The sequence below is a fragment of the Tursiops truncatus genome, chromosome 11, assembly GCF_011762595.2.
Source record: "Tursiops truncatus isolate mTurTru1 chromosome 11, mTurTru1.mat.Y, whole genome shotgun sequence".
Classification (NCBI taxonomy): Eukaryota; Metazoa; Chordata; class Mammalia; order Artiodactyla; family Delphinidae; genus Tursiops; species Tursiops truncatus.
Window position 1 is genome coordinate 7,004,526 of NC_047044.1, and position 25,625 is coordinate 7,030,150.

The 25,625-nt window shown below is 52.8% G+C and overlaps 1 protein-coding gene across 9 annotated transcripts; it reads right to left on the minus strand.

Moving 5' to 3' along the window:
* Window positions 1-1,803: 1,803 nt before the first annotated feature.
* Window positions 1,804-24,320, minus strand: SEPTIN3 (septin 3). Of its 9 annotated transcripts, none has more exons than XM_033865927.2 (11): window positions 22,967-24,320; window positions 15,753-15,944; window positions 13,374-13,502; window positions 12,625-12,706; window positions 10,853-10,990; window positions 9,440-9,557; window positions 8,465-8,560; window positions 6,477-6,576; window positions 5,203-5,254; window positions 4,832-4,925; window positions 1,804-2,661 (listed from the first exon to the last, which is right to left on the minus strand). In XM_033865927.2, the coding sequence occupies exons 1-11, from the start codon at window positions 24,318-24,320 to the stop codon at window positions 2,596-2,598; spliced, it is 2,421 nt and encodes an 806-aa protein (XP_033721818.1). In that variant the 3' UTR covers window positions 1,804-2,595. The 9 variants fall into 9 exon arrangements, with proteins under 9 accessions (XP_033721818.1, XP_019799792.1, XP_004315219.1 ...); XM_019944233.3 differs by lacking the exon at window positions 22,967-24,320 and adding an exon at window positions 20,429-20,705 and having other exon boundaries at window positions 6,477-6,573; XM_004315171.4 differs by lacking the exon at window positions 22,967-24,320 and adding an exon at window positions 20,429-20,704.
* Between the last annotated feature and the right edge of the window lie 1,305 nt (window positions 24,321-25,625).

Below are 25,625 nucleotides of genomic sequence, written 5' to 3' on the forward strand. Positions count from 1 at the left end.
TGTAAGATGTATGCTGATTTCAGAAATATATGTATTTTTTTTAAATCTTTTTTTTTAGGGTGCACCAAGCATAATGCAAGATCTTCCCATGACCAGGGATCGAACCCGTGTCCCCTGCATTGGGAATGTGGAGTCTTAACCACTGGACCACCAGATATATATATACTTTTAAAGCACGACTACAATAGGAATGGCGTGAAGCAGGGGAACAAGCGCTGAGGTCTAGGCCCTGTTCTGCCTTGGTAACTAAGTGTACAACCTTGGGCAAGACGGTTATGCTTTCTAGACTTGTTTCCATATCTGTTTGAAGGAAGAACGAGAAGAACTCTTAGGTTTCTTTCAGCTGTGATATTTTATGATTCCCACACTGCTGTGTCACTCAAATCTTCTCACTTCCCTCCATCTTGGTGTGGCCTTGCCGTTCTAGTTCCAGTCATCATTTTACTTGAATGACTCCAAGGGCCTGCTGACCTCTCTTCCTCTCGTCTTGACTCCCCACCATTCATCTATACCTTGTGCTCACCCTACAGAATGTTGAGGACCCAAACACAGTTGCACATGATTGTCACATTCAAATTCAGAGAGATAATATACAGGTAGAGTTGTGTTATTTGCTGGCTATAGAAGACAGTGTGAACCTCACGAGAGGAAGGATTGGTTTAAGTTTGAAAAAGACAATACAAGCTAGTGCTTTAAGTTTAGCTCTTAAAAGTCTTCACTGCAAAAAAGGCAGGTCTCAGGCTTCCCTGGTGGCGCAGTGGTTGGGAGTCCGCCTGCCGATGCAGGGGACACGGGTTCGTACCCCAGTCCGGGAGGATCCCACATGCCATGGAGCGGCTAGGCCCGTGAGCCACGGCCACTGAGCCTGCGCGTCCGGAGCCTGTGCTCTGCAGCGGGAGAGGCCACAACAGTGAGAGGCCCGCGTACCGCAAAAAAAAAAAAAAAAAAACAAGGCAGGTCTCTAGGCAAGATAGGTCCACTCCTTTCCTAGATTTGGTTTTATGCCTTCTGGAAAAAGGAGGGTGAAAGCTAGGAAATTAATTGAATGAAAATAGACATTGTTTCCATTAGAGGAGACAGGCTATGCAGAGCATAGCATCCCTCAAGGTAAAGTGTGATAGCTCCATCACTCACTCTGGATACAAAACTCCAGGGAATAATGACAGGGGTCCAACTTCATGCCCACTGAAGATGAACTGACCTCACAAAAACTTTTCCATCTCTAATTCCTGTGTCTACTTCTTACCAAGATGATCCCTGTCTCACCCTCCACACATGGGTGAGATGATGTAATGGCTAATTTGGCCAAGGATTGAGGAGCAAAAATAAAACACAGTTCAGTTATTGTTCAAACAGCAATGTTTAGTTGTACAACACATAAAGTCTAGCAACATTTACACAACCAGTTTGAGTGTCTGTTTGCTTACTTTCAACTGGGAAAATTAATCATAATGTCACCAAAAGGTTGGCTGGGACTGGTAACATTTAAGAAATGGGTCGTTCTTGCATCCCCTAGGCTTGGGCCTCTTGCTCCATCAGGACTTGGTTGTAGATGAATGGCCCACAAGTCACCAGCCTTTGAGCAAGTTGTGTCCAGGTGGAAATGGTGGGGCAGTGGGCAAGGGGTATTCCATAAAGACATAGCGTGTGGGGCGGTGGCAGCCGACATTCGCAAACATTCATGCATCTGATGCGGGGCTGTACCCTCCACTGGGGATTTTCCACTAGCCTACAGTGACCAACTGTGGCCAGGCTGATTCATTACTCACGTTAACGGAGTGGGGGAGGGGGTGGGGTAGAGTAGTCAGGGTGGGTGGGAAGAGATTCCCTCTTATTGCTAAGTGGACAGAAGGGTGCTTTTTTCCTCCTAGAGTTCACATCCTGTGACTTTCTGGAGTTTTGTGTGTGCATTTAGTTCTTATTTAAAGTTTGAGGATAAGGAAGTCAACTCCAGGAATGTCTCAGGAAAACCATGCTCCCTAAGTGGCTGCATTATGGGGCAGGGAGGGTGTGTGACTACCCTCCCGGCCAGCCACAAGCAGTGATTTTTTTAAAAAGTGATCCTAGCCCTTGCTCCCCCAGATCTGTAGTGACCCACCCTTATAAATAAGCTTTGAGCAATGAAGGAGGCACCCTCGTCCCACCTTGGGGCTCACACAGCTGACGTCAACAAATCCAACAAGGAGAAAAGTTGCTTTCTTGACCCTCTAAGGAAGCCAAGAGTAGCTCATGCAGATGAATGGACAGGGAACAATGCCATTTCCCTTGGAGATGGTTACAAGTAGCCGGTATGGGTTTGCAAGGGCAGAAGGAGCTCTTGGTGAGCTCTTTCACCCTACAGATGGGCTAGGACCAGCTGACACAGATGATGGAGGAGGGCAGTGCTGGCGAGAACTCCATTCCACTGGGAGGAGAGGGGTGGTTTGGATGAATGGAAGAAGCAACTGTCCTAAAGGGGCAGCCGGCCCCTCCCACCGGCTGAGGGCTGAGAGGGGCCGTGGTGTTGGCTGGACACACACAGCACTAAAAAGGGCGTGGCCCTGCAGCAATAACAGCTGAGAGGAATGGAGGGAGGAGCGGCGCTTGAAATGGCCTTCATTCTGCAGTGGGACAGGGGGTAGCTGGCACAGGTGGAAGGACAATGCCCAGGAGGCCTTCTCCCTGCGGGGGGGTTGAGAACGGTTGAGGGTGTGGAGACCAGCAGCTGGCAGCAGACATATAAAACAGCTTCTCCAGGGAGGCTGAGATCATGATTTAGGGGCGCCAAGCATCAGTCTCCTACTCAGCCTCTCTAATGCCCCCCCCTCACCCCTAGACCTTCCCCGCTAGGCCGAGGTGTCTAGTCCCACATTTCCATATAAGCCAGGGATCCCTCTTCTGTTGAAATGTAGCAACCTCTGGGCTCTGACCCTGCCGCTCTTCTATCCTGCCTCGAATAACTTTGTGGGTGAGGGAAGATGTGGGTTGGATTGGTAAGGTGCTTCCAGGAAAGACTGTGACCATGAGTTTTGGGCCACTGGCAACAGATCACCTGCCTCTTTCTCCTGGTCCACTGAATCTTGGTCTTAAGTCTATGTGTTCTCCTAGCACCTGAGTGATAAGGGACTATCAACGCTGGGATCTGCAGGGGACCAGTAAAACACCTAGGGTTAGACCAGGAGATGGAACAGGAGGTTGTAAGAGGTTACTGTAAACTGTATCACTTGTTTTCCCTTGCCTAAGGCTAAACTGTTTCCCCAGCCCCAAATTTCAGCCACCTTACAGACTATAGGAGAAAGAGTAACTTGTTTGTAAAACAACAGGGGAAATATATGCATTAATAAATACAGGGCTGAAGGGAAAGGCAAGAAAAGGCTACATGTATGATTGTGGCTATCACTGGGAATGTCTACAGGGGTCAGGAAGAGGAACTGGGGAAAAGCAGAGAAAGACAGACAAAAATGCAATTAGCTTCAACATGAGAGAGACAGTGAGACAGAGAGAGAATAGAAGAGAAGTAAAGGGTGGGGGTCAAGTATACACAAGAAGAAGAGAGAAACAGAAGCCAGCTTTAAGGAGGAAGAATCCTGATGGAGAGAAGGGAGGTGTGGTTTTAAATTGCCAAACTACCAAGAAAGACAAATACTGTATATTGTTCTTGATACTTTAGACTCAGTTCTTCTAGAACTTAATGCCTAAAACAGGTTGTCTCACTTGACCAGCACATGTGCTTCTTTAACCAGTGGGCACCGCATAACTCGCTGTGTCTCCTCCTTTGCTGGGCTGCCCACAAGCTCGGGGCCATTTTCAGCGCTCGACCGCAGAAACTTTCTTTCCCATGCCTCTCTATAAATCCAATTTCTCTTGAAATCTCAGTTTGTACTGTCCTGTGATTTAAGTGATGATTTTATTTTAAGTGGCCTAAAGTCGTTTTGGGAAGTAGACTGGGCATAAATCCTAAATATAGAAATGAAGCTAAAGTGGATTAGGGTAAAAAGAAGTGAAAAGTCAGAGGGGGTAGAATGAAGGAAGGAGGGCAAGGGGGAAAAGAGAGGAAGTGGAAGCCGAGGGGAGCGAGGCAAGGGGAGTGCGGAAAGCAAGCAGTCTTTGGTGGTGACAGGTAGTAGCTTTCGGACAGTGAACGCGACACGGACCAAAGGGTAGAGCTCTCTCCTCCACTTCTAGGTACTACTTCTTTCTGCAGGAGCCCAGCTCTGGGCTACTTCTCTGCTCTCCCCTGATCTTTCTTTTCCAAAATAGTCCTAGCCTTACCCCAGACCAACCCGGACTTACAGAGAGGGTTAAGTCATCAACTCCCCGTCCCCTCCCAGGTCTAGCTCCACAGACTGTCCTTGGAGAATCTCTGCAGTCCCTGTTTGCAGGTGGGTTTCAGAGGTAAGAAAGCATTACCTGTGGCTCACCTGCTCCCATCATTTTTAAATTAAACCTCCCCCAGACCACTTGAGTGAGGCACACGGCTTTGTTCTGGGACACAAGGAAAGGAGACAGATAATGGACAGCCATGGAGGAACCAAACTTACAAGGGACTTTCCAGGGAGGGCAGTAAAAATACCTCACCCCTGCACAGGTGCACACACATACACACACACAATCTCACACACACACACACTTTTACCAGACACACACACACACTCACACACATACACACACATACACTGTAGACAAGATGCTCCACAATTACCAGATAGGCCTGTGGGACAGGAGAGAAAGGAAGAAGGTGGTTGGTGGTGGTTTGGGGATGTGTGTGCATGGAGAAGTGGGTATGTGTGATGATACAGAGAAAGGGTCGTCATGGGTTACTGTCGTGGCTTTCCTCTGTGTCCACGCTCACCGGGGGGAGGCCTCCATTGTCATTGAGCCGCTTGGCCCTGTAGGTCTCATAGTGGATGTTGTGTGTCACTTCCTTGAGGTCCTGGAGGTGGGTCCTGAAGGACACAGGGCGAGAAGAGAGAGGGATGTGATTAGCGGCGGCAGGAGGAAGAGGGGACCCACGTCTGAGGTCCACACATCGCGTCCATGGCCTGGACCCACTCCAGAGAGCCCATGATACCTCTTGAGCCCCTTTTCCTTTGAGACGCGAGCTGGGACTGGAGCAGAAAGCTCTGTCAGAGAGACCTGGGGACTGAGGAAGTCGATCTGAACAGACGGCCTCCAGACCCCAAATAATTAAACCTGCCATCTGACGGGAGGGGTGCATCTTACCTGATGACAAAGTCTCGAAGCAGGGCAAACTCACAGTGGTTGAGGTTTTCCACTGTGAACAACAAAAAAAAAAACAGGTGGTCATTTCACTAATGCTGCAACACCAGCCGGTGAATTTCTGTTCAGGTCATGGAGGCATTTAGGAGGGAGCCACGGGGCAGGCTATGGTCACCCTTTCAGAGGTGTGCTCATCTTGGCACTTCAGTGCATTGGATTTCACTCATTGAACAAGTATTCATTAAGTAGCTACAGGGGCGCAATACTACTCTAGACTCTGTGGAATAAGCGCTATTGTATTGCCCATTTTATAGAAAAGGAAACTAATACACAGGGAGTCTAAGAAACCTGTCAAAGGCCTAAGACACAATTCCTATCTTTGAGGAGCTCATAATCTGATTGGAAGACAGTAACACACATAGAAAGTAACGACGCCATCTTAAAAAGGTCACGATGGCGTTTGATAAATTTAATTCAACATAGACTGAGTGCCTACGATTTGCAAATCACTTGCCAAAGACTGTGGAAGCAGAAGAGGATTAAGCCACAAACGCTCTTGTCTCACAATCTAATGGGTAGGGCAGATATTCTCATGATTCAAGGCAGATGATGAGAAAAAGCTATTTTTTAAAAAATCCCCACAAAGGGTCATAGAAAAATGAGAGACAACACGATATAATGGGATGAACCTGGTTTTGGAATCAAAGTATCTGGGTCTAAAATCCAAGGTTCACCACTAACAAGTCATGTCATCTTGGACAGGACACTTAACCTGTCTGAGACTCAAGTGCCTCAGGACGGATGTTCTGAGAACGGCCACGCCTACCCTGCTCCCCTCCGAGGGGTATCATAATGAATGTGATCAACTGAAGTGATTCTCTGAGAACTTTCAGAATCATTGTGACCTTCTCAAGGTCACACCGTTCCTCATAAAATGAAAATGGCAACATCTGAACAACCCTTCAAGAGTTTTTCAGATCATGCCTCCTTTCATGTGAAAACCTTTCTCTGGTTATTCCGATCCGTATAATCTCTCCATGTTCTGAACTCCTTTGACCCTTGAGCTAGTGCCTCCTGGTCAGGTGCTAAATCCAACTTTTATTGCTTCCTGCCTGTGAGCCTCATCTTCCCAATTAGACTGGAAGCCCCTTACGGCAGGGTCTGGCTGACATTCATCTTATATCTTACATCCCAGGACTGTGCCTTGACCTATAGATGCTTAATAAATAAGCAAAACTGACCAGCGGCCAGTTCTTCAAGAAGATGCACTGAATTACCTTCAATGATCCCCCAGGGAGTTTTTCTGCCGAGGACCCGCTTGCCATTCACTTGGTACTCCTTGTCACTTCCCACCACAGCGAAAGGCATGCTCTCCTGCTGACAAACCAGACACACGTGCATGTCATCCTCCTACCATCTGGGCCTCCAAGGGCAGGATGGAGTACGGTCCCGGGCCTCTAGCCTTGAACGGCACATTTCTGAAGCTCATTCAGTGATCCCATTGATGGCAAGGGCAAGGCTCTTGTCTCTTAAAAAGAGCACTGGACTGGGAGTCCGAAGGCCTGGGTCCAACCCCGACTGCTCCCCGTGCCTAGCAGGTTAACCTCAGTATCAGCTTCCCTACGATTGGAGAATGCTTCACGCCCTTCAGCGCTTTATCAGGTTTGGTTTGATTTGCAACAACCCTGTGAGATAACCAGGAAAGACAGACCTCTTAAACGACACCTACACGACTGACTGCCAAAGTAACTGAAGCTTTACACTGTCTCCCCCACTGGCAGAGGCCCACACCCGCTGAGCTTCCAGAGCTCAAAGGCTGCTTTCTGATGTGCGTAGGCCCCTCTGCTCCACCAGGTATCTGTTCCCAAATCTTTTTGCCTGGTGTGTACTTGTTGTTGCAATTGGATAAATTAACTGTTATATAAGCTGAGGACATATCAGTGTGGAGAGTTGTTTCTCTGAAAATTAAGTTGAATGTTTCAGAAAGACTTGATAAAGGTGAGCTGCTTTTGCATTCAGAGCAGACTTACCTTCAAAGGAGAGGCCTTGTCTCTCTATGAAAAGAATGTTTAATGAATGTATTAAAACACTTTTTATAAACATTTAAGATAAATAGGTTTCATTTTTAAAATAACTTCTTCACTTCAATTGATTTTTTCAATTAACTGACCAACTACCTGTCTCAACTACATCAGGTAAGGGGCTTCTACCAGGTTACCACACTTGATGATGGAGACTCAAGACCAAAGCAAATGAGTGATTTGTCCCAGGTTACAGTGGTTAATGGAAAAGCTCAGACTAGAACTCAGGATTCTGATGTAGAATCATGGAATAGTAGAAGTTTAGAATTGAGAGGGATCTTAGAAATCACATAGGTCCGTGGTTTCCAAGCCAGGTTTCATGAAACCTTAAGATTCCCAGGAGAGGGACTTCCCTGGTGGCACAGTGGTTAAGAATCCGACTGCCAATGCAGGGGACACGGGTTTGATCACTGGTCCGGAAGGATCCCACATGCCACAGAGCAACTAAGCCCATGTGCCACTAGAGCCCGCGCACCACAACTACTGAAGCCGTGCGCCTAGAGCCCGTGCTCCGCAACAAGAGAAGCCACCGCAATGAGAAGCCCACGTACTGCAACAAAGAGCAGTCCCCGCTCGCCACAACTAGAGAAAGCCCACGTGCAGCAACGAAGACCCAACGCAGCCAGAAAAAAAAAAAAAATCCCAGGAAATACCCCAGGGGCTGCTCAGAAGGTAGGGCTGTGCCTGTGTCACTTAGCCAAAGCAGTTCTGTTTTTGTGTTTTACATATTGGAGTCTGTCTGACATTTAATTTTTTTAAGGGTTCTTCTCGGGAAAAAAAAAAAAAAAAAGAGCCTATAAGCCTCTGAATTTTATAGAAGGGGAAGCTGGCAAGCAGAGCTCTGGTAGAGTATAGATACTGTGGACCCCAGGCTGAAGCTTTTCCTGCCTGTGCCCTTCCATCACCCCATACCTTGGTTTCACTTGGCCCTGTGGGGGAACGAGAGGCTTTCGTGTGGTCTGGGGATGGACGGAGCACTGGCTTCCTGGGTGCAGGGTTCACAGTCCTGTCCAGCGCCCCAAGTCCTCAACCTCTCCCCTGACACTTCTGGTCTGGGTCAGGCAAGGTGGGGCAGGGAGTATGGAAAGGGAAGAGCAGGTTGCAAAGCAGAAGTGGTACGTGACCCACAGCCCAGGGGGACTAAGGCGGGCATCCGTGTGATGAACAGAGTCCCAGGCACCTACCCGGATTTTGTCATTCTCTGTCTTGTCCTCCAAATCCTCATCAAATTCCTTCTGGGGGTAGAATTCAATGCCATTTACTTCAAGCTCCTTTCGAACCTAGAGGTGGGGAGGAGAAGCATGGTAAGGGGAGAGAGGGCCATGTGTGCGTGTGCATGCGTGTGCAAGTGTGTGCATGCTGAAGTCAGAGGGACGAATGCAGTCTTTGATAATCCAGTTATCTCTGAACTCTGAGGCCCTGGGCAGCAGGAGGATCCTGAACACATGGGAGCCCCAACCCTACAATTACCATAGCCCACCCCAGCCTGCAATGAGGAAGAGTCTGGGGGTCTAGCTTGTTCACCTTAGGGTAAGATTAGGATTCAGACAAGCAGTACAGCTGGGAACAGATTCCACATGGGCAGTGCTCATGCCATACTTGTTATATTCCTGTTTGCAGGGAAGAGAGGTGCATCGCCCCCACCCCCAGCCTCTCTGTTTATCCTCTTTCAAAGCTCGGCTTAAGTCTCCTCCTCCAGGAAGCCACCCAGCATCTTTTCAGTAATCTACTTGATTGTAAGTTTCTTAAAGGCAGCAACTGTCTTTATACTTCCTCTGCGTCTCCCCAACCCCGTCGCCTGTGTGTCCGACACAGGATAGAGCTTATGGAAAATAACAATAAGGACTAGCAGGCAGTTGGTTAATTAGTCCTTCAAGCAGCCTAACAGTGAGGAGTGGTTTCTCATGCTCATGGTGACTTGTGTGTTCAGAGGTCTTTGCAGGTAAGTTTGGAGGGCAGCAAGAAGGCTGGAGCTGCACTAACTTCTCTTCACTGTTGGTCCCCAGATACCACCAGTCCAGCCTCTTTAATGGTTGAGTAGGGGCTGGGTGGGAAGCGGGGTAGAGGGTGGATATAATAATGAAGGATAGGAGAGGGCTTGGACCAGAAGAGGGGAAGGCAAGGATGGGGACAGGAAAAGGAGGAGGGGGCCTTCTCACCCTTTGCTTGAATTCAGACTTCTCCTCCAGGGTCATGGTGTCAGCCTTAGCAATGACAGGGATGATGTTCACAACTTTGCTGAGGTGTTTCATGAACTCCAGATCGAGAGGTCGCAAGCTGGGGCCCAGAGAAGGTGGGGTGTCAGAGCCACCGTGCCCTCCCCCACGCAGCCACTGCCACCATTCCAGGGGCACCCTTGCGACAGGAGGACTGGGCTGGGAACTGGCTGAGGCCAAGAGGCTGCTCCCTTTCCTATCCGACACACATCCACCATCTCAATGTGCAGAAGAGACCCCGACTCTCCACCCACACACGGTCCACCACCTCTCTTTCTCCTCCTCGGTTCCCATGCAAATCCTGCCTTCTTTAAGCCCCACTCAAACCACGCCTTCATGACATCTTTTCTGACCTGAGATTTCTTTCTCCTGGGGACAGCTGTGGACTGCTGTCCCTACCCAAACGTCCTTGTGTCACGGTTACATGTGTGTGTCTATTCTGCCTACAAGACAGCACTTTTTGACAGGTCTCCTCCCAGCCCCCAGTTAGTCCTGCAGGGCTCCATCTGGGGGCCTGATCCCTCCCCCATCTGCGGGGCCAGCTTCCTCTGGACTCTGGGGCCCCCATCTGGCTCTAGTTTGCAGTCTAGGGGACTCATTCAGTCAGGCCATCTGCTGGCTTGCTCTGACCTTGGGTCCAGGTTCTAGGGAGGGATAACGCAAACTTTTTGTTGAGTTCCTGAGCTCCTCCATTGAAAACCTGCTGAATATCTGATTCCTCCAACACTGGGGGCCTGCCTTGCTTGTGCCATCTTCTCAAGAACTGAACTAAGCTGGGCTTAGTGATAAATCACGAGACACCCGCCCTCTGCTCGCCTACCTGGATTGCTCCGTTCTCTCCTGGTACTCCCTAGCATGGAGCCCCGCCTGACACTCAACAACCAGACTTCCCAGCATGCCCTGCTTATTGCCAGTCTTCATCTCTAGACACCTGGCTCCTCATGCTGGGCTGGCCGCCCTCCAAATGCCTACAGCTGGGTACCTCCCCCCGCAAACACCAGCCCCAATCCAGTAGCCCAGCCCCTCCCCATTTCACCCTTCTTACTGCCCCTGACCCCAGGCTTGTGCAAAGCAGGTATCTCTTGAACAAATGAGGAGCATCTGGGGCACATAAGCCAACTTCTGTCCGCCGGCACAGTCGTGCTACGGTGCCAGAACACCAATGGGCGGCGCAGGGGCTGACGGTCAGCTTCACTCTCCTGGCAAGAAACTCTGGGGAATCACCGGACTGTGACTACACTGGGGCCCATCTGGCCCTCCCCAGCTGAGTCCAGGTAACGGTTACCCACTACAGGTTGGGCACAGATGATGCAAACTAAAGCCAGGCCCAGCAATGGGGGTGGGACTGGTACATACGAGTGTCCCGTCGGGGAGATGAAGTAGAGGCAGCAGTGGACACGAGTGTCAGGGATGCGTTTCTTCCTGGCTATGTTCACCTCCTCCTTCAGGAATTTCTCATATTGTTCATTGATGTATTTCTCAATGGGCTCCCAGCTGGGGGGTGGGAAGAAAGCAGATGGATGTCCCAGAAGGACAGGACCTGGGAGCTCACCTTAGACATGGTCAGGAAGCAGTCCCCTCAAATCCATCTCATTTCCTACCTCCCCTGGTGGGTCTAGGTTACCTGCTGACTATTATCCCTCGGCCTCCCATGGATGGCTTTCCCTGTGATCAAGGGCAGAGCTCCCCTGGGGACCTAGCTCTCTGACTGGGCTAAGGGACCCTGCAGAACCCCATCCCACTCCCGACAGCAGCGCACACTTTCCCCACATCCATTACTTATTAGCTGGGCAGCTCTGGGGAAATCTCTGCCCCTCTCCGAAGCTGTTTTCTCATAAGTAAAAAGAGAGTAACAATAGGTGCCTGGAGAGATTCATAGAAGAATCAGAAAGAACAGGTATAGTACTTAACAGAGCAATGGCACGTAGAAAGTACTCAGTCATGGCAACAATTCATTGATAACAATGAATAATAACCCTTCTCTGTCCAGAAGTGTGTGTATAGCCAGAAAAGAAGGCAACCAGACACTTCTCTAAGATCAATACAGCCAGTTCCTAGGTGTGCTGCTGAGTGGTCCTGTCTGTCTGGGGCAGACCCCAGCTCCCTCACAGAGGACAACTGTCACCATCCCTGTCTGGGAGCAAACTTCTGCCTGGCACCTTCTGTAAAGTGGGGAATGTCACTTGCCATCTGGTTCTACAAGGATTAAGTCATTAGTCACTGCAGTCGCTGATCTACAATATACCCTGAAAGGAATTCAGGACAAAAAACAGGATAAGGCTTCTCTGCACTTTGGGAAAACAGGGAAAACAGGCCCTCAGATAGTTGTATTTCAGAAAAAAAAAAATTTTATGGACCCAAATCCTTGCACCTTCCCCTACTTAGAAAAACACTAAAATCTTAACTGAGATATCTGATCCTCGTGACGTGCCTTTTGCTGAGCTGTTTGCTTGACTCTCCGTATCCCCCAGCCAGAAATCACACATATATTGCCTCTCGCCCACCTCTTCAGAGCAGGTCCTCAGAAGCATCTGAGAGTCTGTCTCCCGGGCTACAGTCCTCAGTGAGACAGTGAATGAAACCCAACTCACAGCTCTTACGTTGTGCTTTTTTTTCACAGTCGACCCTTCCGTCTATGCCTGGGCAATGTATTTCACCCCTTCTTGGCGGGACGCTGACTGCAGCTTTGCTCTGTGGATTCCCAGAGGCAAAGGTTCTCCATGGAAACTCCCCTTCCTCCTGTTTTCCACCCATCCTCTCTTTGTCCAGGGCTACAACATCTGGCTCTCAGGTCAAGCTCCCTGCCATAGCCTTCAGGTCAGCCTGGATTTGCACCCCAGTTCCCCTTGCTCTGCCTCTCCTGCCTATTATGACAGATCCACTCCCATCTCCAGGCAATCCCTCAGCTGACATTCCCTCTGTACTGTCCCCTTCCATCCCCATGCCTGGGCCCCATGAGGACCTCCTCCCTCACCTCCTGACAAAGCCCCTCCGCTCTTTCAGCAAGCCTTCCCGCTTAACCCCTCAGCAGGGAGGGCGCAGATGGCTCTCAGTGTGAGTGAATCTGCGCCACATTCCGTATCTGCCTTGCAGAGTCTTTAGGGTGGAAATCTCACAGGCAGACATACCAGTTTTCATTGTTGATCTGGTCTCCAAAGCCTGGCGTGTCGATGACAGTCAGCTTCATTTTGACACCGCCTTCCTCTATCACTGAGGAGTGAACAGAAAAGGCACCAGGATGCCGCAGAGCAACTAAGCCCGTGCGTCACAACTACTGAGCCCACATGCCACAACTATTGAAGCCCGCGTGCTTAGAGCCCGTGCTCTGCAACAAGAGAGGCCACCACAAGAAGCCCGCACCGCAACGAAGAGTAGCCCCCGCTCGCCGCAACTACAGAAAGCCCGTGTGCAGCAACAAAGACCCAACGCAGCCAAAAATAAATAAATAAATTTCTTAAAAAAAGGCACCAGGGAGATCACTCCTCCAGCTGACACCAGGTGCCCCTACCAGCCCGGGGGGAGCTGGGCTCCTTCCTTCTGAAGGACTGATTATTGGAAAAGTCGAGTTCAGGGTCTTCAACACCTTTGTCCATGCTGTTCCCTGCGCCTGAAATGCCGTCCTTACCCCTTCTGCCTGTCTAAATCCACCCAGCCTTTGTCATCCAGCTCAAATCCTACTTCATTCCTTTCTAATTCCCTCACCCCCTTTCCTGGACTTACAGTCTAAGGAGTTGGCTCCCTCGTGTTTAGGGCTTAATTCTATTCTGTCTTGAGGTTGTCTTTCATCTGTCTCATTCTCCAAGAAGCCCCATTCTTTCCCTTTTCTGCCAGAGGCTCCTCTGAACAATGCCCATCGGGGTCCCTGCCTGGTCCTCACCGTGCCCGATAGCTTTGATCTCCACTGTCTTGGGAATCTTCTCTTCCCGGTTCCAGCTGGAGGCCTTGCGGCTCACTTGGGATTTGAAGAGCGTGTTGACTAGTGTTGACTTGCCCAGTCCACTCTGACCTGCAGCAAGACAGGAGGAAGATGAGAAGGCAGGGAGACCCCATGCCCACCCGCCGAGACTAGTATCTCTCCCCTGAGCTTACAGAATTCTAGAGCTGTGATCCAGGCCCTTGACTGATGGCTCACTGGGGAGGCAAGGGGCTGAGTAGGGAGAGCAGGTGGGTGGGAACGGTTTCCTACTTACTGGTGAAGGACCTGGGGGAATGTTAGTTGGATTCCACATTCTCTCCTTCTGGAGCCCCAGGACCACTGGGAAAGGAACAACCTCTGCATTTGTCTCATGTAGTGGTTTTCGGTTTGGTTTTGTTTTTGCTTGACCTAAGTTTTTAATATTTAATCATACTAAAAGTAAAGACAGAATTACTTTGCATACTGACACTGCAGTTCAGCAGAAGATTTCATTCCAAGGGAGAGCTCCACACTAAAAATATTTGAAAACCACTGGTCTGAGCAGTGTTTCTCAAACATGCACCAGAATCACACCGGCAAGGCTGGCAACTAATGAGTGGCACTTGGCATCACCTGGGTGCTTGTAGGAAATGAGGTACCCCAGGCCCCACCCCAGCCCTATGAATCAGAATCTGCATTTTAACAGGACTTCAGATGAATCAAATGGGCAATAAAGTCTGAGGTGTGCTGGTCTAGAGCATTCCTGTCATATATTAGGAAATGGGCCCGGCAGGGGGCTGGAGCCTAAGGTTCTAGACTCAACTGTGCTTCTTCCCTGAAGCCTTGGACCAGCCATGTTTGCTCCTCTGGGCCTTAGTTTCTCTTTACTGATAGGACGGTGGGGAGGGAGGGAACTGGATGAGACCAGGGATGGCAAATAAGGTCCATTTCTCAATCCAACTGATTAACTGGCAGTAGCCACGTGCCTAATATGTTTAAAAGGCTACCTCTGGGCTCGGTACTGACTGCGCGCAGTGACTGACCCGTGACGAATGCCACAGGCACTGCCGGGGAGAGAAGCGGCCCACCTTGCTAGAACGGGCGGTAGAGTGGTGAACAAGACATCATCCTCACCCTCAAGGAGCCATTGGGTGTGAGGGAGACAAAACATAAGCGGACAATGCCAAAGGGAACCTAATCCAGTCTCTCTGGGATCAAGGAGGACTTCTACGAAGAAGCAATAACTAAGCTAAAACCTAAGAATGACTTCAAATGACCCATGAGAAGCTGGGAGGGCAGGTTCTAGAGAGAGCGAACAGCATACACAAAGGCTAAGAGGTAGGAAAGAGCATGTTAAGTCCAGGAGAACTGTTCCCTGTAAGGGAGGAGTCAAATGCTACACGGGAAGTGGTAAGACAGCAGCGGAGAGGTAGTGCCAGGCCAGGCTAGGAATTTAAACCCGTAAACTTAAGAAAGATTTTAAGTAGGGTGTGTGACTTGAGTTTTGCAGGTTGGAAAAATTATTCAGTCACTGGTGGACAATGGATTGAAGGAGACAGGAGACAGAGAATCGGGAGAAAAAGAAGTTCGCACCAGAAAGTAAATCAACTTATGTCACCAAGCACAATGTTTAGTTTAGCCGATGTTTTTTACAGCAAGACTTTCCAGACGATTTACACTCTGGCCTAGCTCCTTACGTTTAAGCAGCACTGAGTCAGGTGGCCCTGGTAATCCAGGGGAGAGATCCACTCGGCCTAGGGTGGTAGCAGTGGAGATGGAGAGAGGTAGACAGACTTGAGAGATATTTACCAGGTAAAATTGACCGTATTTGATGATTGACTGGATTGGGGGATAAAGGAGGAGGAAAGAAGGATGATGCCCAGATACCAGTTTCAGCAACAGAGAGAATATCTCACTGAGGTCAGGCAAAGGCCCCCCTCTGCTCTTACATTCTGTGACCCAGTGACCCTACTTAGTGACCAGTGTCCTGGAAATTCTCTCTAAGCTTGAAAGCACACAAAAGATCAGAAAGAAGACCACCTTTCATCCGATCCTCCCCCAGCTCCTGAAGTTAGGGGAGGACACTGGTGATGCCCGCCGTGTGCCGCACACACGAAGGCAACTTGAGCACAGCCAGGTGTTGGTGGGGCCACAATGACCACCCACCCCCAGCTCCCACCCTTGGATCAGCCAGCCTGTGGGGAGACAGGGCTCAGGCCTTTGTGATCTGCACAGCGAGATCTTTCCTCCGAGAAAGAGCTCATTCTAGAGAAGCCAGGGCTGAGGCCATCCTCGAGAAAGAATCGGGATCCTGGGTGCTGCCTGCCACCAGGGCCTCCAGGGAACCCACGGCCTCCATACCAACGACCATGATGTTGAAGTCGAAACCTGTCTTCATGGTCTTCTTGCGCATCTGCTCGATGATGGTGTCGATGCCAATGTAGCCCAGCAGGTTGGGGTTGATGCTGACGGGCTTCATGGGCACTGCCGGCTTAGGCCTGGGCTCAGGCACCAGCTCTGACATGGCTGCGTCCGTCCTGGTCTCCGGGAGCCCTGAAAAGCCAAGGTGGGAGGGGTGGGCTAGAGGAAAGCAGAGGTCACGTGGAAGGCACAGTATTATTCTCTGGATACAGAATCATACAGGGTTGGGCCTGGAAGGGACATCCAGTACAGGTCTCTCATCTCACAGATGAGGAGACTGACGCCTGGGGGGGAGGGACTTGCCAAGAACACAGCAAGTCAGATGCAAAATCTGGACCAGTACCCAGACCCTCCAGTCGCTGGGGCACTTTCATATGCACCTCGCTGCTCCTAAGAACCACATCTGTGTCTCTAACCCAGGGGTTTCTCCACCTTAGCACTATTGACATTTTAGGCCAGATAATTATTGCAGGGAGCTGTCCTGTGCATTGTACGATGTTTAGTGACATCCCTGGCCTCTACTAGATGCAGGGAGTAGCCCCCCCAGTTTAATGACCGAAAATATTTCCAGACAGTGACAAATGTCTCCTGGGGACAACAGTGCCCCAGCTGAGAACCACTGATCTGAGAGATGTCTGGGGTTATTCTGACCTGAGTTCCTGCCTCCCCCAGAAAAACGGCAAAGACCTTTTAGGATACTGGACCTAACATCTGTTGACTGCCTGTCACTGATCCAGTTGCTTGTCTTTTAGAAGCACATGGGGAGACTTCCCTGGTGGTCCAGTGGCTAAGACTCTGTGCTCCCATTGCAGGGGTCCCGGGTTCGATCCCCGGTCAGGAAACTAGACCCCACACGCCACAACTAAGTGTTCACATGCCGCAACTAAAGATCCCACACACCGCAACTAAGACCTGGCAGCCAAGTAAATATATAAATAAATATTTAAAAAAAAAAAAGAGGAAGCACATATAGGGCTACCCCATCTCTGCAGAGTGAGCATCACTCCTGTCTCCCAGCCTCCGTGTCCCCTCTGTTCCACAAGCACTGCTGCAAGGCAAGGAGGTCTGTGCCCTGAGGTGCCCCCAGACACCCTCCGAGCCTTAGTTTTGAGTCTGAGGGGGAATAAGTCTCCCCTTTTGACTGCTGGGGAGAGGATGAGACCCAAGTAGGGGCCATCACTGACCTAAGATGACATGACACAACGTGTTCTTGGGATGGTGGGTAGCAAAAGAAAGGCGAGGCTGAAATCACAGCCCTTCCCCAGTGGAGAAAGACAAACATCCCTCTGTGTCTGGCAGATCATGGGTATATTCACATACAAGAGAAATCTGTGTGTTTCCTCATCAGGCCACTGTCCACCAGGGTGGGTTTCAGGATACAGCAACTCCATTTCCCTCCCCGTAAAATGGGGGTGTGTGGTGATGTGGAAAGAGCCTGGCTCTGCTGCTTGCCAGCTTTGTGGACTTGGGCAAACCACCCCCCCTTCCCACGCGCCTGCTTCCTCCTCTGTACTCTGTAAACCGGTTAGGATCGTGAGTAAGGCTGTAGTGAGCACTGCACACGAGGTATATGCCTAGAAGCGCCTGCACAGCGCCTCCCTGTTCCAGACCCTGTTGCTCCTGTCCCTTTCAACTTCACAGCCTGTCAGGAGGGGAAATGAAGTGGTGCATGTGAAAGCACTCGTGAGAGGGAGGTGCCCCAGATACTAATTACACAGCACAGTTACTGGACTCCACGCTCTCCAAAGGCCCTCTTCCAGCTCTGCCATTCTAGAATCCTACGGTTCACGGTTACCACCCTGCAGAGTCTCAGGCTCACAGAGAGAACTGATGGAGCAGCAGATGGGAAAGAGGGTGAGGGGACAGGAGTACCTCCCTCCCCCACCCCCAAACCCAGCCAGGAGTCTGTTCTTGTACCCCTACCACCTGGTCCTTCCACTGGTCCTGGCAAGACTCTCTCTCTCTCTCTCTCTCAATTGGAAACCATTCTTTCCTTGTCACTCCCAGGCACAGCCAAATCTGACAAAGTCTCAGGACCTCCCCAGGGCCTGGCGTGGCTCCCTCCTGCTTCCTAGGAAGCTGTTGCCAGCCAGGCGGCCCCAGAAGGCAGCAAGATTGGCTCAGCCCTGCAGCAGCTGACTCTCAGCAGCCTGGCCATCATATCCACTCTGCACGTGGCTCCCGGACCCAACTCAGCACACCTGCACTGGGGGCCAATGCCCCATTTTCCCTGCCCAGCTGCTCATCTCCCTCATGCCTCTACAGCCAGCCCATTTGGTCTCCACAACCTGTGTTGTGAGATAGATCCATCGGTGTGTATGTGTGTGTCGGGCAGGCAGGGTCTTACCTCATTTTACAGACCTGGAAAGTGAGTCTAGTATTTATTTATGGGAGTTTTTGTAAGTATTTTTATAAAGTGTGTGTCCTCACCATGGCCTGCTCAGCCCTGGTCTGTCAACTGCAGCATCTTCAAAGATCATTCCCAAAAAGACAGACCCTGGTTACAAGAAGGGGGTGGCCTACCAGATTCCCAGGCAACTTCTAGGGGCTACAGCAGGCCTGCTGCAGGTCCAGAACGGGAGCAGATCTCACCTTCATTCTTCTATCAAGCACCTATGAGCACCCATAGAGCTCCTGCTGGCAAGCTGCCCCTCCCAACCGCATGGCAATTACAATCAGCCACAATTACTGCAAACCTGTGGTGGGTCACTGTGTCACAGCCTTTGCTGGAAGACCCTTCGCCCATTCCAGCCCCTGGCTAACTCGTCCTCTTTTTTCGCCATTCAGCCCAAGGGCTACCCCTCAGGAAACCTTCTGCTTTCCCATCTCGTGTGGATGCCTCTCTTCTGTGCTGCCTCAGCCCCCGACTAACTTCCTAGTCATCACATTCATTCACTCACTCACTCCATCCCATGCCTCCCATCCAGGCCTTCCCACAGGCTGTCAAATGGGAGCCTACTCCAGCCAAACTTTAGACTAAATGCCAAGGACACTTTTGGACCCCAGACAAGGTCCTTGCCCCCAAGGGCCCACTGTTTGGTGAGGGTGCCTGACAAGTGCATAAAGCCCTCCAGGGCACAGGACAAATGCAGCTCTGGAGCTGAATTCTGCAGCTCCATCCTCTGCCCTTACAGCTCCCCTGGTCCCGCCATGCCAACTCCAGATGGCCCATACTTGACTCCCAGCTGGATGACCCCTGTGAGCCTCAGTGTTCTCCTCAGGAAAATAGGTACAGTACCTACCTTGCTGGGTTGCTATGAAGCTTATACAAAAGCATGGACATCAATGACCTGGCACTGAACATATGCCAGTTCCCACCCTTCTTCAGCGCAGGAGCCACGTCTTATTGATTTCTGTGCCCCAGTGAACCTAGTATAACAAGACACTCAGCAATGAATGAATGAAGGCAGATGTTACTTCAGAGCCATCACTTTTCTCTTCCCTCAGATGCTGCTCCCTTGGCAGAGCAGCTGACCTCCACCCAGCAGATGGCTCTTGTGTGGGCCACGGTCACGGAGGTAGACTCTGTTACGAGACTTTCTCCTTCCCCTGCAACAGGGATTGGAGGGGGGCTCCCCAAGGGGGGGCAAGAGCTCAGGATGGGGCCACGGCAGGATGTAGCTCAAATATGCCATCCCGCCTAAGTGGTTCTGGGGGCTCCTCCTAAACTCCCAGCTCTCTCAGGGCCCCTGGAGAGGAGGGGATCTGTCTGCAGCACCCCCTGCCGGGAGCCACCTGCCCATCAGTGCTCCAGGAAGAGACATTGTCCACCCCACTCAGCTCTAGCTTAGTCCCCACAGAAACAGCACCTCCCCCCATCCCCGTGCCAAGCAAGGACCCTGGTGCTTTCTTTTACAGGCAAATGAATGGCTTTGTCTTTGTCTGGCCCAGGGACCCCACCCCTCTGTTGGGAAGGTGGCAGCAGGGGGAAGGGACCTTTCCAGAATAGCACCTTCCTCCCTGGCTTAGTGGGGATCCAGGGGGTGGGGAGGCTCTTCCATGGGGAGCTGCAGGTCTTCCTCAGCCCCCAGCCGCCTTCAAAACAGCGCCCCCACCCGCAGAGGCAATTCCAGTCCACCCCAGCTCCAGCCCCCGGCTCTCAGAAAAGGAATCACAAAAGATATCTTAGTACTTTCCCATTCACAGAAGCAAAGGGCCCTGGGATACCCCTGCCTCCATCCCAGTCCTCTGGAGGCCAACGAGTTCCCTTGGAGACCACCAGCTGGTGCCCGTCTCAGTGTGCGCCTATGTGTGGGGGAAGGGGTCTACGTGTCAGCGCACAGGTCTCTTGTCTGGCTGTAGGTGGTCCTGATACCTGTGCGTGGTGTGCATGTGTGTGCACTTCTTGGTGTGCTCCAGTGTGGAGCTTTCTGTGCGCATCTGGGTGCCTCCTCGCTTCTTCGGGGCTCTCTGTATCTCTCCGCGTTTCCATATGTGCATTTCTCCGGGCTTGTACATCTTGGGATGTGTGCCACCGTGTGTGCGTGTGTCCGTGCGTATGTCACCGCGCATGGGTTCCTCAGCGCATCAACCCTCCCCGGGTAGCATCTCCAGCCGGGCTTTGGGGGCCGCAGCCTCCTCTCGGCGCGCGCCGGTGGCGCCGCCGGCCTTCCTACCTTTGGACATGAATCCTCCTTTGTCTCCGTTCCTCCGGGAAGATGCTCAGGGCGCGGGGCTGCAAGGCTGAGCTGGACGCGGGCTCCTCCTGGGCCGAGCAGACCCTGCAGCCGGGCCTCGCCCCTCTGCGTTCTCCGCCCACCCGCCCGGCCCGCGGCCCGGCAGCGCCGTCCCCGCGCCCCGCGCTGCCGCGCCAGCCCGGGACTTCGACTCGGCAGGCTCGGCGCAGCGCTGCCCCTGCCCGCTTGCACCGATGCCGCCGCCGCGCCGCCGCCGCCGCCGCCGCCGCCGCCGCTGCCACCCGCACCACGTGACCCGCCCGCCCCGCCGAGGGCCCTCCCCTCCCCCTCCCTCGGCGTCCTCGCCCGCAGCGGCTCCCCTCCCGCCCGCACACGGGAGCGGGTACCCAGGGCTGGTTGCGGGCCGCCGGGGAGGCGCGCGGGGGCGCTGTGCCTGCAGGCTCGAGGTTCCGGGTGGGGCATGGTTCCCGCATCCCAGTCCCGGTCCCTCCCCCTTGATCCTGCTCCCGGTCTGTTACCCTCTAGGCCGGGGCGGGGCGGGGAGCGCAGGGGACCTGTGGGAGCTGCGGGAGGCGGTGCGCGCGCGAGAGTCACGCGGTGGCTGGGATGCTGGGCTGGTTCAACGCGGTTCTGCCCAGACGCGGCTGCCTGTAGAACCCTGACTGATTCAGGAGCCCGGGTTCCGGGCCTGGCTCTGGGATGATGAGCCCTGTGACCTTGAGCTAGTCAGGAACTTTCCTGAGCCTCAATTTACCCTTCAGAAAAATCATCCTTGCATTCAGTCCACTTGAATGGACAGCATATTGCCAGGCCTTGAGGGGACAGGAATGAGGGTCACCATTTCTGTCCTCAAAGAGCTCTGGGTCTGGTGGGTCAAGACAGAAAGCTGGCCTGTCCTAACGGAGGGGGTGGGGTATGCACAGGGTACTGTGAGTGCAGGGTGGTGGGCACCCACCGGGTACTGTGGGTGCAGGTGTGAGGGCCCTTGCTGAGGGCCAAGATGGAAAGGCACATATAGGTGCGAGGGAAGAAGGGAAAGCAGCCTATGGAGAGACCCAGAGGCGACAGCTGCATGGTGCTGGGGACAACAGAGCTCCCGGGTGCACCAAAGCAGGGAAAAGTCCAGACAAGGATATAGAGTTAAGAGGCTGGAGAAGTCCAAAGCCTTGCAAGCCAGGCTAAGGAGCTGGACTTATCAAAGAAGGTAACAGCGGGTCACCAACAGCTGTTAAGCAGGAAGTGCTGCCATGAAATATATGAGTCCCTGTGGCAGCTGCGTGGAGGGGCAGGGGGTGGCCTCACAGGGACAGAGGGAGGGAGAGGAGGGGACAGACAGCCAAGGACTGAGGAGACTGATCAACAGAGTTGGAATTAGACTGATGGGATGAAGGAGAGAGAAAGATGAGGAAGACGAGGATACCCAGGTTTCTGGTATGGTGCCTGCAGCTGAGGGAGTGAGATCAGGGAGGGCAGAAGTCAGGAAGAAAGGGGCTGCCTCTAGACATGCCCGGGAGTTGTCTGGGTAGAGGGGTCCGGCAGGCCACTGGGTGTCTACACCTGCATTTTGAGAGAGAGGGCTGGGCTGAAGATGGAGGGAGAGCTGAGGTCCCATAGGGAGGAGGGAAGACCAGAGCCTGGGTGGGCTCCCCCAGGCCGAGTGTGCAGAGGGCAATGAGAAGGGGGCTGACAACCCCCAACGCCAGTTAAGCCACTGGACTGGATACCTTCCAAGCATCTGCCAGACCCGGAATCTCTGAGCCTTTGAAATGTTGGGAATGAGACTGCCCAAAGTAGAATTCCAAGATCTGGGTTCCCATCGGCTTACTGCCATCAACCAGCTGTGCGACTTTAGGCGTGTCACAGCCTCTCTAAGACCAAATGAACTTCTAGCCCTTGTGTTGACCTGTTTTTTCTTCTATGTAGGACTTCCAACCTACAAGTCCCCAACTCACCTTTCAGGACTAAAGGGCTGGGGGTAAGGGACCGAGAAAAAATTCCAGGTGAGGCACCTTTTAAGCAACAACCATCTTCCTGAAAGACCGACTGGGGATGATTTAGAAGGTCTCGGGTGAGATCACTATTCACATCTACAGGAGCGTGGCAGTGTCGACTGTTAGACAAATCACCACTTACTGAAGTGCTGGTCTATATTTTCGTGTAGGTGGTTTGCTTTTCAAGCTGGACTCACCTATAGATCACCTAATTATTTCAGCTCTTCAGGGAACAAAGAAACAATCATGGAAGATGCTAAAGGACAGACTCAGCATAATTGCTCTCCCACAAATTACCCCTGTAAACCCCCTTCTGATGGCTTCCCTCAACCTGACCTCTGACTGGCAGAGTGGGACCCAGTTCAGGGTGCACCCCCTGTGTTCTGCCACTCAACCCCATTCCCTTTTCTCCCAGCTCATTCAACTCTGACGTTAAAGTCCCCCAGATCTATCCAAGCGTAATCCAGCTCCAGGCTCCTACACCCCAGCAGTCCAGCGCATCCCCAGCCCAGCCTTTTGCATTTACCTTTGGTTTCTCTGGCCAGGTCCAGCATGGTGAGCGCTGTGACCCAGTCTGTGGCAGCATCTGCCGTAGCATGGTCCAGGGCTGCATCTGTGCTTCTGCTTGGCATTGATGGGTAGGTGACAGTGTCTGATCTCGTCAGCTTAATGACACTGTCCAGTGTGGTCTCACCAGTGACTGGGTCTGGGGTGACCGGCACAGCTGAATGCATGGCTGTGCCCAGCCTGCTTGTATCCAACACAAGAGAACCCGTAGTCATGTCCAGCTTGGCTCTGTTCGCCCCGGCCAACACCAGGGCTGTGTCCAGTTTGCCTGGATCTGGTGCTGCCACTTCCCTGGCTGTACCCTCCGTGGTTGTATCTGGCTTGCCTGTGCCTGCTGTAGCTTTGCCCAGCTTTTCTGGGTCTGGGGTCACCGCGTCCGTGACCGCGCGTGGCTTGGTTGTGCCTGCTTTAGCCACGTCCATGGCAGAGCCCAGTTTGCTATCCAGAGGAGGGAACTCAGTGCTTGTGTCCAGTCTAGATGTGTTTGGTGTAGCCAAGTGGACAGCCAAGCCAGGCCTATTGGTGGCCATCGTGGATGAATGTCCGGATGTGCCTGGCCTCGTTGTATCCAGGGCAGCCAAATGCATGGCCGTCGCAGGCCCCGTGGCAGGGATGGCCCTTTGGAGATGCAGCCGGGGTCTCTGAATACCCCTGGGCCGGGGCTTGCCTCTTCCTGGAGAAGCTCTGGTAGGCACATGGGCGGTCATTGGGACAGGGTGCCTCTGACCCACCAAGCCTGGCCCTGCAGGACCTGGTGGACCCTGAGCTAACCGGGATTGGAAAGGCAGGGTCAGGCATGAGCTCACCAGGGGCTTCTCCACCGCAGGCACCCTGCTGGGCTTGGCCAGACCTGGGTGACCTGGGCCCTCAGAGTGGACCCTGTCCCCTGGCACTAGGGTCACAGGTGGTGAGTCAGGAGAAGGCAGCCTCCCTCCTCTGTGGGTGGCAGCCTCCCTGCCCGGGGTAGACACCTGTTCCCAGTGAGAAGGCAGGGGGCCCAAGCGCCATGCCTGGCTGTGCTGGCGGACTGTTAGGGAGATGGAGCTGAGCTTCCTGGGTGCCAGGCTCTTGCCAGTCTCCTGTGGGGGCACACTCCACGCCCTAGCTCCAAGGCCTGGTCGGCCGGAAGCCTGTGGGATGTGGCTCTGGGGGAAAGCATCCAGATGGATGGTCTTCTTGAGAACAGGGATGAGAGGCGACACCCCTCCAGGGAGCTTTGAGGGGCGGGCAGGGCGCCCCAGTAGGTGGCTGCGGGAGAAGGAGGTTCCAGCGCCTGGGGCTCCGTGAGGCTGCATTGCAAAGTCGTGGTCCATCCAGGTCTTTCGTCTTCCCCTGATCGACAGAGAAAAGGGGCCAAATGGGGGTGAGGTGCTCGAGCCTGCAGGTGCTGGCCCTCCCTGTCCTGACTAGCAGCTAGCACTCCTCTGAAGGGGCCTTGTTTGGGAGACTGTCAAGTCCTCAGTGGAGTACACCTGTCCCTTCCTACAGCCCTCCTACAGCTCCCACCTGCTACGTGCCTACACACCTCACACACATGGGCCCTCACACACACACCCCTACCAAGATACCAGGTGAATGTGGAAGAATGTTCCAGCAATGGGTGGAACCCAATGAGCAGGCTGCCCTGGCATGAGGAAACCTCTCCCTTTGCAGGCCTGAGTGTGGCCCCTCTCTGGCCAACTCCATGGAGGTCACATATACCTTTTCAGGAGCCCCAGTGGAGGGCAGTGGTTATTGGAAGCTTATCTGCTTCTTCCAGAAGGGGCCAGAGGACTCTGAGTTCCCACACACAGCAGCCAGAATAGGAGTTCAGGCATCCAGGTAGGAGACCAAGAGGTGACCAGTTTGGCTTGGGAAGAGGGTCTGCACCTGGGGCTCCTGCCCGGAACCAGGAAAGAGCCCTGGGCTGGCCTGCTGCTGGAGCTGAAATCGGAGCCAGAACTGGAGCTGAAGAGGGCCCTGGACGAGGTGAGGCTTGGGAAGTAGAGAAGTAATGAGCATTCACAGGGTACTTATCCAGTGAACAAGCCACAGTATCTGCCCTGGGGAGACCGGCCATCCCCAGGGGCACCGGACAGTGAAGCAGGCAGAGCTATGCTGGAGGTGAGCCTTGTGGGGGAAGCATTAGCTCAGCCTTCGGGGTTAAAGGAGGGAGGCTGGGCCTGGGGCTGGGGGAAGTCACACAGAAGGCCCAAAGGTGAGGAAATGTGGCATCTTTCTGGAAATCCTCCATGGGGCTCCCAGGCTGTATTGTGGGGGAGGGGTGAGACAAGGCTGCAGGGGCACTGGGGCCCAGGCCAGGCCACAGTGATGCTCAGGCCCTGGAAGATGACCTGGTCAGATCTGCAGGTGGCCACTCCAGGACTGTGTGATGGCAAGATCAGGGGGGAAGAGAAGTGGAGGCAAGGAGGGAGTTCCCCGGTGGCCTAGTGGTTAGAATACCAGGCTTTCACTGCCGTGGCCCCGGTTCAATCCCTGGTCCGGGAACTGAGATCCTGTAAGCCTCGCAGCAAGGAGAGCAGCGAGTTGAAACACTCTGTGAGCTGGGGGTGGGGCTGGAGAAGGCTGAATAGCACAGAGGAAGCAGCAGCAGGACTGCCAGGACATGGCGAGTCAGG